Raw genomic sequence first — 14,201 nt, forward strand, 5'->3', positions numbered from 1 at the left:
CTCATTATCGTTTCCTAAACTTACACCCCCTCCTTTTCCTCAATCCTCGTCCCTCATTAACCTTCCTGGATACCTTCCCCTCCTCTCCCCTCCCCCGAGTACCTCTCCCTCCTTTTCCTCCATCCTCCTCCCTCATTATCATTCCCCCAAGTTACTCCCCCTCCTTTTCCTCCAACCTCGTCCCTCATTAACCTCCCTGGATATTTCCCCCTTCATTGCCTCCATCGTCCTCCATCATTATCCACCCCTGGCTACCTCCCCCATCCTTTTCCTCCATCCTCCTCCCTCATTATCCACCCCCGAGTACCTCACCCACCTTTCCCACCATCCTCCTCCCTCATTATCCTCTCCCCAAGTACCTCCTCCTCCTTTTCCTCCGTTCTCCTCCTTCATTATCCTCCCCCGAGTACCTCCCCCTCCTTTTCCTCTGTTATCCTCCCTCATTATCCACTCCCTGGATATATCTCCCTCCTTTTCCTCCATCCGCCATCATTATCAACCCCCTAGGTACCACCCCCGCCTTTTCCTTCCTCCTCCTCCCTCAGTATCCTCTCCCTGAGTACCTCCCCCGCCTTATCCTCCGTCCTACTCCCTCATTATCCACCCCCGGGTACCGCCCCCTCCTTTTCCTCTGTCCTCCTCCCTCATTAAACTCTGCCCAAGTACCTCCTTTTCCTCCGCTGTCCTCACGCATTATCCACCCCCTGAGTATCTCACCCTCCTTTCCCACCATCCTCCTCCATCATTATCCTCTCCCCAAGTACCTCCTCCTCCTTTTCCTCCATCCTCCTCCCTCATTATCCACGCCCCGAGTACCTCACCCTCCTTTCCCACCATCCTCCTCCCTCATTATCCTCTCCCCAAGTACCTCCTCCTCCTTTTCCTCCATCCTCCTCCCTCATTATCCACGCCCTGGGTACCTCCCCCTCCTTTTTCTCCATCCTCCTCCCTCATTATCCTCTCCTCAAGTAGGACCCCCTCCTTTTCCTTCCTCCTCCTCCTCCCTCATTATCCTCCCTGAGTACTTCCCCCTCCATTTCCTCCATCCTCCTCCCTCATTATTCTCTGAAGTAGCACCCCCTCTTCCTTCCTCCTTCCTTCCTCCTCCTTCATTATCCTCACCCTCCATTTCCTCCGTCCTACTCCCTCATTATCCACCCCCGGGTACCCCCTGCGTACCTCCCTCTCCTTTTCCTCCAACCACCTCCCTCATTATCCAATCCTCCTTATCCTCCCTCATTATCCACCCCCTGGGTACCTCCCCCTCCTTTTCCTCCGTCCTCCTCCATCATTATCCATCCCCTGGGTACCTCCCCCTCCTTTTCCTCCGTCCTCCTCCCTCATTATCCTCTCCTCAAGTAGGACCCCCTCCTTTTCCTTCCTCCTCCTCCTCCCTCATTATCCTCCCCCTCCTTTCCCTCCATCCTTCACCCACATTATATGCCCCTGGGTACCTCCTTCTCCTTTTCCTCCATCCACCTCCCTCACTATCCAATCCCTGAGTACTTCCCTCTCCTCTCCATCCTCCTCCCTCATTATCCTCTCCTTTGGTACCTCCCCCTCCTTTTCCACCATCCTCCTCCCTCATTATCCTCTCCTTTGGCACCTCCTCCTCCATTTCCTCCGTTCTCCTCCTTCATTATCCTCTCCCTGAGTACCTCCCCCTCCTTTTCCTCTGTTATCCTCCCTCATTATCCACTCCCTGGATATATCTCCCTCCTTTTCCTCCATCCGCCATCATTATCAACCCCCTAGGTACCACCCCCACCTTTTCCTTCCTCCTCCTCCCTCAGTATCCTCTCCCTGAGTACCTCCCCCGCCTTATCCTCCGTCCTACTCCCTCATTATGCACCCCCGGGTACCGCCCCCTCCTTTTCCTCTGTCCTCCTCCCTCATTAAACTCTGCCCAAGTACCTCCTTTTCCTCCGTTGTCCTCACGCATTATCCACCCCCTGAGTATCTCACCCTCCTTTTCCTCCGTCCTCCTCCCACATTATCCACCCCACCGAGTACCTCCCCTCCTTTTCCTCCATCCTCCTCCTTCATTATCCTCTACTTTGGTACCTCCCCCTCCTTTTCCTCCATCCTCCTCCCTCATTATCCTCTCCTTTGGTACCTCCCCTCCTTTTCCTCCATCCTCCTCCCTCATTATACTCTCCTTTGGTACCTCCCCCTCCTTTTCCTCCATCCTCCTCCCTCATTATCCTCTCCTTTGGTACCTCCCCCTCCTTTTCCTCCATCCTCCTCCCTTATCATCCTCTCCTTTGGTACCTCCCCCTCCTTTTCCTCCATCCTCCTCCCTCATCATCCTCTCTTTTGGTACCTCCCCCTCCTTTTCCTCCATCCTCCTCCCTCATTATACTCTCCTTTGGTACCTCCCCCTCCTTTTCCTCCATCCTCCTCCCTCATTATCCTCTCCTTTGGTACCTCCCCCTCCTTTTCCTCCATCCTCCTCCCTTATCATCCTCTCCTTTGGTACCTCCCCCTCCTTTTCCTCCATCCTCCTCCCTCATCATCCTCTCCTTTGGTACCTCCCCCTCCTTTTCCTCCATCCTCCTCCCTCATCATCCTCTCTTTTGGTACCTCCCCCTCCTTTTCCTCCATCCTCCTCCCTCATTATCCTCTCCTTTGGTACCTCCCCCTCCTTTTCCTCCATCCTCCTCCCTCATTATCCTCTCCTTTGGTACCTCCCCCTCCTTTTCCTCCATCCTCCTCCCTCATTAACCTCTACACTGGTACCTCACCCTCCTTTTCCTCCATCCTCCTTCCTCATTATCCTCTCCTTTGGTACCTCCCCCTCCTTTTCCTCCATCCTCCTCCCTCATCATCCTCTCCTTTGGTACCTCCCTCTCCTTTTCCTCCATCCTCCTCCCTCATCATCCTCTCCTTTGGTACCTCCCCCTCCTTTTCCTCCATCCTCCTCCCTCATCATCCTCTCATTTGGTACCTCCTCCTCCTTTTCCTCCATCCTCCTCCCTCATCATCCTCTCCTTTGGTACCTCCCCCTCCTTTTCCTCCATCCTCCTCCCTCATTATCCTCTCCTTTGGTACCTCCCCCTCCTTTTCCTCCATCCTCCTCCCTCATTATCCTCTCCTTTGGTACCTCCCCCTCCTTTTCCTCCATCCTCCTCCCTCATTATCCTCTCCTTTGGTACCTCCCCCTCCTTTTCCTCCATCCTCCTCCCTCATTATCCTCTCCTTTGGTACCTCCCCCTCCTTTTCCTCCATCCTCCTCCCTCATCATCCTCTCCTTTGGTACCTCACCCTCCTTTTCCTCCATCCTCCTCCCTCATCATCCTCTCCTTTGGTACCTCCCCCTCCTTTTCCTCCATCCTCCTCCCTCATTATCCTCTCCTTTGGTACCTCCCCCTCCTTTTCCTCCATCCTCCTCCCTCATTATCCTCTCCTTTGGTACCACCCCCTCCTTTTCCTCCATCCTCCTCCCTCATTATCCTCTCCTTTGGTACCTCCCCCTCCTTTTCCTCCATCCTCCTCCCTCATTATCCTCTCCTTTGGTACCTCCCTCTCCTTTTCCTCCATCCGCCTCCCTCATCATCCTCTCCTTTGGTACCACCACCTCCTTTTCCTCCATCCTCCTCCCTCATCATCCTCTCCTTTGGTACCTCCCCCTCCTTTTCCTCCATCCTCCTCCCTCATTATCCTCTCCTTTGGTACCACCACCTCCTTTTCCTCCATCCTCCTCCCTCATCATCCTCTCCTTTGGTACCTCCCCCTCCTTTTCCTCCATCCTCCTCCCTCATTATCCTCTCCTTTGGTACCTCCCCCTCCTTTTCCTCCATCCTCCTCCCTCATTATCCTCTCCTTTGGTACCTCCCCCTCCTTTTCCTCCATCCTCCTCCCTCATCATCCTCTCCTTTGGTACCTCACCCTCCTTTTCCTCCATCCTCCTCCCTCATCATCCTCTCCTTTGGTACCTCCCCCTCCTTTTCCTCCATCCTCCTCCCTCATTATCCTCTCCTTTGGTACCTCCCCCTCCTTTTCCTCCATCCTCCTCCCTCATTATCCTCTCCTTTGGTACCTCCCCCTCTTTTTCCTCCATCCTCCTCCCTCATCATCCTCTCCTTTGGTACCTCCCCCTCCTTTTCCTCCATCCTCCTCCCTCATTATCCTCTCCTTTGGTACCTCCCCCTCCTTTTCCTCCATCCTCCTCCCTCATTATCCTCTCCTTTGGTACCTCCCCCTCCTTTTCCTCCATCCTCCTCCCTCATTATCCTCTCCTTTGGTACCTCCCCCTCCTTTTCCTCCATCCTCCTCCCTCATTATCCTCTCCTTTGGTACCTCCCTCTCCTTTTCCTCCATCCGCCTCCCTCATCATCCTCTCCTTTGGTACCACCACCTCCTTTTCCTCCATCCTCCTCCCTCATCATCCTCTCCTTTGGTACCTCCCCCTCCTTTTCCTCCATCCTCCTCCCTCATTATCCTCTCCTTTGGTACCACCACCTCCTTTTCCTCCATCCTCCTCCCTCATCATCCTCTCCTTTGGTACCTCCCCCTCCTTTTCCTCCATCCTCCTCCCTCATTATCCTCTCCTTTGGTACCTCCCCCTCCTTTTCCTCCATCCTCCTCCCTCATTATCCTCTCCTTTGGTACCTCCCCCTCCTTTTCCTCCATCCTCCTCCCTCATTATCCTCTCCTTTGGTACCTCCCTCTCCTTTTCCTCCATCCGCCTCCCTCATCATCCTCTCCTTTGGTACCACCACCTCCTTTTCCTCCATCCTCCTCCCTCATCATCCTCTCCTTTGGTACCTCCCCCTCCTTTTCCTCCATCCTCCTCCCTCATTATCCTCTCCTTTGGTACCTCCCCCTCCTTTTCCTCCATCCTCCTCCCTCATTATCCTCTCCTTTGGTACCTCCCCCTCCTTTTCCTCCATCCTCCTCCCTCATTATCCTCTCCTTTGGTACCTCCCCCTCCTTTTCCTCCATCCTCCTCCCTCATTATCCTCTCCTTTGGTACCTCCCTCTCCTTTTCCTCCATCCGCCTCCCTCATCATCCTCTCCTTTGGTACCACCACCTCCTTTTCCTCCATCCTCCTCCCTCATCATCCTCTCCTTTGGTACCTCCCCCTCCTTTTCCTCCATCCTCCTCCCTCATTATCCTCTCCTTTGGTACCACCACCTCCTTTTCCTCCATCCTCCTCCCTCATCATCCTCTCCTTTGGTACCTCCCCCTCCTTTTCCTCCATCCTCCTCCCTCATTATCCTCTCCTTTGGTACCTCCCCCTCCTTTTCCTCCATCCTCCTCCCTCATTATCCTCTCCTTTGGTACCTCCCCCTCCTTTTCCTCCATCCTCCTCCCTCATTATCCTCTCCTTTGGTACCTCCCCCTCCTTTTCCTCCATCCTCCTCCCTCATTATCCTCTCCTTTGGTACCTCCCCCTCCTTTTCCTCCATCCTCCTCCCTCATTATCCTCTCCTTTGGTACCTCCCCCTTCTTGTCCCCATATTGGATGACATCACCGTGCTCCTGCCGGCTGTTCACCCGGTTTCGGAAGCTTTTGACTCTCTTCTCTGTTTTCAACTTGTCCGTGTTGTCTGTTTTTTCGGGTAAGGAATGCTCCAAGCGACAGCGCTTTTTACTCTGGCGGTTTTTGTTTTGTTGTGTGATGGACATGCTTGAGTTATTTTCATTTTCCCGGAATGGCGGTAGGGAGTGGTTGAGGATGCGGCCGGACGGAGTGGGCCTCACAAGGTGCGGGTTTTGCGTTGCTCGGTCCCAGGCCTGCAATCGGGATTCCTCTCACAAAACAACATCCTCCACATCCCTCTGTTCTTTTTCTCAAACCACATTCTGACAGCTAACCTGAGATAACGTTCGTCCAATTTACCTCGGAAACCTTAAAATGCAGACTCTTTGACCCTGCGACAATGCGGCGCCCCCTCAGTACTGACCCTCTGACAGTGCGGCACTCCCTCAGTACTGACCGTCCGACAGTGCGGCACTCCCTCAGCACTGACCCTCTGACGGTGCGGCACTCCCTCAGCACTGACCCTCCGACAGTGTGGCACTCCCTCAGTACTGACCCTCTGACAGTGCGGCACTCCCTCAGTACTGACCCTCTGACAGTGCGGCACTCCCTCAGTACTGACCGTCCGACAGTGCGGCACTCCCTCAGTACTGACCCTCTGACAGTGCGGCACTCCCTCAGTACTGACCGTCCGACAGTGCGGCACTCCCTCAGTACTGACCCTCTGACAGTGCGGCACTCCCTCAGTACTGACCCTCTGACAGTGCAGCACCCCCTCAGTACTGACCCTCTGACAGTGCGGCACTCCCTCAGCACTGACCCTCCGACAGTGCAGCACCCCCTCAGTACTGACCCTCCGACAGTGCGGCGCTCCCTCAGTACTGACCCTCTGACAGTGCGGCACTCCCTCAGCACTGACCCTCCGACAGTGCAGCACCCCCTCAGTACTGACCCTCTGACAGTGCGGCACTCCCTCAGCACTGACCCTCTGACAGTGCGGCACTCCCTCAGTACTGACCGTCCGACAGTGCGGCACTCCCTCAGCACTGACCCTCCGACAGTGCAGCACTCCCTCAGCACTGATCCTCCGACAGTGCAGCACCCCCTCAGTACTGACCCTCTGACAGTGCGGCACTCCCTCAGCACTGACCCTCTGACAGTGCGGCACTCCCTCAGTACTGACCCTCTGACAGTGCGGCACTCCCTCAGTACTGACCGTCCGACAGTGCGGCACTCCCTCAGTACTGAACCTCCGACAGTGCGGCACTCCCTCAGTACTGACCCTCTGACAGTGCAGCACTCCCTCAGTACTGACCGTCCGACAGTGCAGCACTCCCTCAGCACTGATCCTCCGACAGTGCAGCACCCCCTCAGTACTGATCCTCCGACAGTGCGCAACCCCCTCAGTACTGACCCTCCAACAGTGCGGCTCTCCCTCAGTACTGACCCTCCGACAGTGCGGCACTCCCTCAGCGCTGACCCTCCAACAGTGCGGCACCCCCTCAGTACTGATCCTCCGACAGTGCGGCACCCCCTCAGTACTGATCCTCCGACAGTGCGGCACCCCCTCAGTACTGACCCTCCGACAGTGCGGCGCTCCCTCAGCGCTGACCCTCCGACTGTGCGGCGCTCCCTCAGCGCTGACCCTCCGACAGTGCGGCGCTCCCTCAGCACTGACCCTCCGACAGTGCCACACTCCCTCAGCACTGACCCTCTGACAGTGCGGCGCTCCCTCAGCACTGACCCTCCGACAGTGCGGCGCTCCCTCAGCACTGACCCTCCGACAGTGCGGCGCCCCCTCAGTACTGACCCTCCAAAGATGCAGCACCCCCTCAGTACTGACCCTCCGACAGTGCAGCACCCCCTCAGTACTGTCCCTCCGACAGTGCGGCGCTCCCTCAGCGCTGACCCTCCGACAGTGCGGCGCTCCCTCAGCGCTGACCCTCCGACAGTGCGGCGCTCCCTCAGCGCTGACCCTCCGACAGTGCGGCGCTGACCCTCCGACAGTGCGGCACTCCCTCAGTACTGACCCTCCGACAGTGCGGCGCTCCCTCAGCGCTGACCCTCCGACAGTGCGGCGCTCCCTCAGCGCTGACCCTCCGACTGTGCGGCACTCCCTCACTACTGACCCTCCGACTGTGCGACGCTCCCTCAGCGCTGACCCTCCGACAGTGCGGCGCTCCCTCAGCACTGACCCTCCGACAGTGCGGCGCTCCCTCAGCGCTGACCCTCCGACTGTGCGGCACTCCCTCACTACTGACCCTCCGACTGTGCGACGCTCCCTCAGCGCTGACCCTCCGACAGTGCGGCGCTCCCTCAGCGCTGACCCTCCGACAGTGCGGCGCTCCCTCAGCGCTGACCCTCCGACTGTGCGGCACTCCCTCACTACTGACCCTCCGACTGTGCGACGCTCCCTCAGCGCTGACCCTCCGACAGTGCGGCGCTCCCTCAGCACTGACCCTCCGACAGTGCGGCGCTCCCTCAGCACTGACCCTCCGACAGTGCGGCGCTCCCTCAGCACTGACCCTCCGACAGTGCGGCGCTCCCTCAGCACTGACCCTCCGACAGTGCGGCGCCCCCTCAGCGCTGACCCTCCGACAGTGCGGCGCCCCCTCAGTACTGACCCTCCAAAGATGCAGCACCCCCTCAGTACTGACCCTCCGACAGTGCAGCACCCCCTCAGTACTGACCCTCCGACAGTGCGGCACTCCCTCAGTACTGACCCTCCGACAGTGCGGCGCTCCCTCAGCGCTGACCCTCCGACAGTGCGGCGCTCCCTCAGCGCTGACCCTCCGACAATGCGGCGCTGACCCTCCGACAGTGCGGCACTCCCTCAGTACTGACCCTCCGACAGTGCGGCACACTCTCAGCGCTGACCCTCCGACACTGCGGCGCTCCCTCAGCATTGACCCTCCGACAGTGCGGCGCTCTCTCAGCGCTGACCCTCCGACAGTGCGGCGCTCCCTCAGCCCTTGAGAATCTGAAACCTGAATGCGGGCTGAGCTAACTAGTTGTTGTCAGGAACAACCGCTTAACAGATGTTCTTCATAACTTAGATTGCTATAAAATGGTTTCTCGATGCAAATAACATACAAACTGGCTTCTAGGCTGCAAATTGACAATTCTGCTAAAGCTGCATAAAATATCTTTTAAGTTACTAACTGCTAATTCTGCTGTAGCTGCATAATCGACTAACCACAGTCTGCTTCAACAGAGATTAACAAACAATGCTCCCTTTACTGCATAGAAATGACTAGATAAGTCATTCCTGGCCATCCTAACTGACCTTTAGATGCAGGTGCAATGGCTCGGTTAGTGAGATAAGGGTGGCCTGACTGTTGGAAATCAAAGTTGGTTCCCAGGAAATATCATTGGACCCAGTAGCTGTCAAATAAAGTAGTATCGTGTATTGATTGGTAATTGTCTGAATGTACTAGCGATAGAGTTCTGTACCTTTCTTTAAGAAAAGTATAAAAATGTCTTTGTTTTAAGCTATGTGCACAGCTCCTCTGAGGAATATGGAAATGTATAACTTCTGTGTTTCCAGACGATCTGTACCTGGCCGTATGAAGAAATAAAGAATGAAGTCTTAAAGAACCAGACTGATTGTGAGTGCTTATTGACCAATCACAGAACAGTGGGGGCGTCCAGATCTTCATACTGACCCTCTGACAGTGAGGCATTCCCTCAGAGCCGGCACTCCCTCAGTGTGACCTTCTGACAGCGCAGTGTTCCGACCTCAGGCTTCTCATTTTGTCATTTACAATACAAGCTCCCTTTGGCATTCAGGACTAGTTATAACTCCAGAAGCCAATCAACTTCCTGTTGCCATCGCAGTCTGTCTTTTTGCCGAAGCCCGAGTGCTGTGCTGCTTATTTACATCTTCCCCCACTGCTTGCATGGCAGTGTAAACACGATTTTGAGTGACTTATTTTTGAAAATATATCAATTTTCTTAGTCAATTCCTCTGTTCTTTGTAAAATGGTCCTTTTCCCAATTTAGTCCACAGTCCATTATCGTGAAAATGAAATTGTGTTTTTGACACAAGGCAGTTTTCAAACTTGGTTCTACAGATCACTGACTTCTCTTTGTGGATTCTGACTGTGTTCAGTTCCAAAGCGGCATCAAGAAAACACACTCAGACTTATGATAACAAAAGATCAATGAAATTCACTGAGCATTGCCTATATACAAATAAGATCAGTCATCTACTGTAGATGTATTTATATCATGCACAAAGCCCTTAATTTATAAGTTAAGAGCCTGAGCTTCCCAGGATCCTGTTAAAAGGAAATAAAAGCAAATAAAATGTTGTGGATGCTGTAGACAAGAAATGGAAACTGAAGTTGCTGGAGAAACTAAGCAAGCGTGGCACCATCTGTAGAGAGAGAAACAGCTAACCTTTCAACTCAAACAGGATTCTTCAGAACTGATTTTTAAAAAAAAAGACTTCAGATTGTTAAATGTGAATAGCATTTTGCTTATTTAGAACATGATTCAGCATTTTATTAGAGGTCTCAGGATGCAGTCACAGTCTTTGCTTGAATGGCAAAACATGGAAAAGGCAGGACAGGCTGTGAAATGAAATAAATATCAATCAGAGACAACCTCTTCAGAGACAGAGTTACAAATCTGGGGGAAGACAGACAGACAGACAGAGAGAGAGGGGGGTGCGGAATGTGTGATGATTGTAACGAGGTATACCAGGTGGGTCTCCTAGAATGACTTCTCTGATTGGGGCTGTTAATCTGGTTCAATCAGGGAGCCTTGGCTGACATATGAACAGGAGTGTCAGAGGTTCTGCTCACTCTGAGGGAGCTGGATAGGTGTCAGTGACTTCCCATGTGTAAATAAAGGGTGACTTGGTGACAGGATCCTGGCCTCCGTGGAGTTATTTCAGTGGCAAAGAGAGAAAAGCATGCTCCTGAAGAGATTCACTCACAGCAATTGTCGTTGTGTTGGTGTAAACATTTCTGGCAAGCTCGACACATTCTATCCTGCCATCGAAGACTGGGCCCAGTATGTGGAAAGAATGTGTTATTTTTTTCTGGGCAGATGAAAAGCAACGAGTAATTCTCCTGACAGCTTGTGGACCTGCAGCTTTTTCAGTTATTAGGAGCCTAACCTTCCCGGAGGCACCAGACACTAAAACCTTTGGTGGACTTAGTTAAGTAATATTAAGATCTAAGCCACCTCTAATTCTGAGAGGCTGTTAATTTTACTCAGCAATTTGTGAACCAGGGGAATCCTTATTGGGATTTGTGACTAGGTTACAGTGACTGGCAGAAGCATGTAACTTTCGTTTAACCCTTAATGAGATACTGAGAGACCATTTGATATATAGGATTTGTGATGTAACCATGTAAGAGCGTCTACTAGCTGAAGCTCAACTGGACTTCATCCAGGCACGACAACTGGCTTTATCATTGGAGAATGTGGCAAGTGGAGCAAATGATTTGCAGGGTATTCCAATGGAAGTGGACACCCTCGCCAATCTGAGCTTGGGGAACACCACTTGAGTGAAGGCAATAGTAATGAGGTCAGCCAGGTGGACCTGGGTGGACCAGGGCTGTTAACCTGTCCAGTCAGGGAGCCCTGGCAGACAGATATAAACAGGAGTGTCAGAGCTTCTGCTCACTAAGAGCTGGCTCGGAGGGAGCTGGGTCAGTGTCGGGGACTTCCCATATGTTAATAAAGGGTGATTTGGTGACAGAATACTGACCTCTATGGAGTTATTTCAGAGTGGAAGACTTCCAGGTGGTGGTTTGCTCTGATTACTTAAGCAGCTGAAAATACCACACCTATCAAATCACAGAACCAGCAACCCTCTTTCTCTTATACCCTTACCTGTGAAAGCAACTCCAGTAAGTCAGCAGTGGTAGCTCTCATTGCTGCTGAGCCATTTCTGCAATCTCCAAGCTTTTACTTCAGACAATATGACATTTGAACTTTAAAGGCCCGCATAGAACAATCAAGACTGACCTTGATTTGGTGTTTCTCAGTATTGCTTTAATAATCTTTGTCTGTAAATAGTGTGTGCGCGTGGCATAATTTCTTTCAAAACCTTCACAGCAATGCAAGAGTGTGAAAAACAAACCTACCTTTCGTTTCCTATACAAAAGGTTTGCTGCTGGATTGTTTGAACTTGACTCACTCACCCCACAGGCACAAGATACACACAACCACGCACAAATACAGTGATCATGGGCAACCTTGAGGAAGTCCCTTGAAACTCTGTGACGGCCTCAACCATCTCTTAGGACATGTTTGAAAACTTAATTTTTGCAAAAATGGAAGAGGAAAGACGTGTGCATGAGGAACAGAGAGAAAACAGAGGAGTTTAAGACTGGGACAGGTGTCCTGGCTAATATCCCTCAATCAGCATCACAAGAAACAGATGATCTGGTAGTTATTACACAGACTGCAATTTGGCTGTTGTATTTCCAAATTACAACAGTGATTCCACTTCAAAAATATGTCGTAGGAATAGGAGTAGGCTGTTCAGCCTCTCAAGCCTGTTCTGGCATTCACTGAGGTCATGGCTGATCTGTAGCCTGATTCCATATACCTGCCTTTGGTCCATTTCCCTTAATACCTTTTGAACAAAAATTATTTATCTACAATTTGAAATTAATGTCATTGCCTGTAAAGCACTTTGGGGACACCATAAGGCCATGAAATGTATTGTAGAAATATACATTCTTTCTACCATGTCAAAATGACTAAATCCTGTAGGCTGTCTTACCTTAGACAGGAGGGAGTTACATCATGGAACCTGGGCAAGGCCTTTGTGGGGAGCATGAAGATGTCACCTTAATGCTGTAGGCATTGAAAGGATGAAACTGTGCCATTGAAACCACAACAGCTTGTGGAAACATTTACTAGTTTCTCTGCTTCCCTTCTAAGGAAGAGAAAAGACTAGTACAAGAGGAACCGAGAGATGACAGGAATTTAAGACTGGGAAGGGTGTCCTGGCTAATATCCCTCAATCAGCATCACAAGAAACAGTTAATCTGGTAATTATTACACAATACGTAGCACAACTGCAAGGATGAAGTTGTGTTCAACACTCGAGACTTGCTGGGCTCAGACATAGGTTTTTAGTAACTTGATTGTATCTTTATGTTCATTCGACATAAAGATCAGTGTTGCCACCAGGATGATGCATGTGGTGCACCAGTGGTGGCCACGTGGGGAAATGTACGTTGTTGTCTTTGCAATTGTCTGCCAAGACCACAAACCTCACCAGAGTTTGACGTAGAGAAAACTTTGATTTTTTTTTATCTCGCTGAGACCATTTCTTTCTATTTCAGGTGCTCTACCATGGCAGACAAGAGTGAACTCAAAGCTGAGCTGGAGCGCAAAAAGCTACGGTTAGCACAGATCAGAGAAGAAAAGAAGAGAAAAGAGGAGGAGAAGAAAAGAAAGGATGTGAGTCTGCATATTAACCAAAGCAGTGCCGTTTATGTTTGAGAATACCCTCAATAAAGTTGGAGAGAGTAATATTCTGCTCAGGCCAGACACACGTTAGAGCTATCTTCTATTACCTTGATGCATTTCCAAAGCATCTTTGCAATCTGTGTGAAGGATGCCTTGTGAGAAAGGGACACAATAATGATGAGTGTTTTTAATCTGTATTAAGAAGTGGAAACATCAGATTGCCAAGAATAGCCTGGAATGAGGGGATCATAGAATGCTTTTAAGATAGTTTCTTTGTGCAGCACGTTCTGGAATCAGCCAGAAAGTACCTTATATTAAATTTGGTATTGCATAATGTGCTAGGATTAATTCCTGACCTCGGAGTAAGGGCAAATCTAGGCAGCAGTGACCACATTATGATTGAAATTTATATCCAGTTTGAAAGGGAGAAGACTGGGTCTTGGATTAGTATTTTTAAATTTAAGGACAACTATGTGGTCATGAAAGCTGAGCTCAGTGAAATAGGCTCGACTAGCAGATCAATAGAGAAGCAGTAGTAAACAATTAAAGGGCTATTTCATAATGCACAACGTGTATTCCTGCTAGAAAGGAAAATTCTAAATAGAAGACCTGCCATCCATGGTTAGCTAAAGAAGTTGGGGAAAAGATCGAGTTTGAAAAAGCATGTAACTGCAATGATGACTGGTAGGTTAGCTCAGTTGGCTGGACAGTTAGTTTGAGTTCAATTCTTGTGACTGACTGACAGGTTACTACAAAGGTTGTGCCTTCTCAACCTCTCATCTTGCCTGAGGCATGGTGACCCTCCACATTAGAGCTATCAGGCACCAGTCACCTCTGTCGCTAATAAAAGAGCAGCCCTTTGATCCTCTGGGACTCCTGCGAATTTGCCTCTACCTAAATCCATGACCTCTACCATTTGGAAGGATAAAGCAAGCAGACACCAAGAACTCAAATATATCTACAGATTTTACTACTGCTAAGGATACATGTCATCAGTCGAACAACTGTAGTCTCAGGTTAAAACTTAACAGCTCAAAGGTTCCATGGACTTTTTAAACTGTATATTCTTGATCTTTCTTTTTGGATTGGACACTCTCCCCGTTTTAAACGTGATGCCAATGTTAGTGTATTTGATGTGTTTTATTACTTTTTTTTCCTCTAGTTTGGTAAGTAGCAAAATTGCTCTTCTCTTGATTTGTGATGCTTGTCCAGTTGTGAACAAGTTTTGATTGGAGTGTGATATGTCTGTATGCTGGAAAGAATTGAAGATCTTTG

The 14,201-nt window shown here is 51.0% G+C and overlaps 1 protein-coding gene across 5 annotated transcripts in view; it reads left to right on the forward strand.

The window, feature by feature from the left end:
* Positions 1 to 5,358: 5,358 nt before the first annotated feature.
* The window catches only part of LOC122543374 (cytoplasmic dynein 1 intermediate chain 2-like), a 57,660-nt gene continuing 48,817 nt past the window's right edge, over positions 5,359 to 14,201 (forward strand). For 2 of the 5 annotated variants that reach the window (XM_087985603.1, XM_087985606.1), the window contains exons 1-2: positions 5,359 to 5,565; positions 12,800 to 12,917. In XM_087985603.1, the coding sequence (XP_087841729.1) occupies positions 12,810 to 12,917 (108 nt within the window). In that variant the 5' untranslated portion in view covers positions 5,359 to 5,565; positions 12,800 to 12,809. Of the gene's footprint in view, positions 5,566 to 9,033; positions 9,095 to 12,799; positions 12,918 to 14,201 lie in introns of all 5 variants that reach the window. The other 3 variants (XM_087985604.1, XM_087985605.1, XM_087985607.1) reach the window with 3 other exon arrangements.

This window comes from Chiloscyllium plagiosum, unplaced genomic scaffold (assembly GCF_037043375.1).
Source record: "Chiloscyllium plagiosum isolate Xiang-an unplaced genomic scaffold, Cpla_swu_hap1 HiC_scaffold_53X, whole genome shotgun sequence".
Taxonomy (NCBI): Eukaryota; Metazoa; Chordata; class Chondrichthyes; order Orectolobiformes; family Hemiscylliidae; genus Chiloscyllium; species Chiloscyllium plagiosum.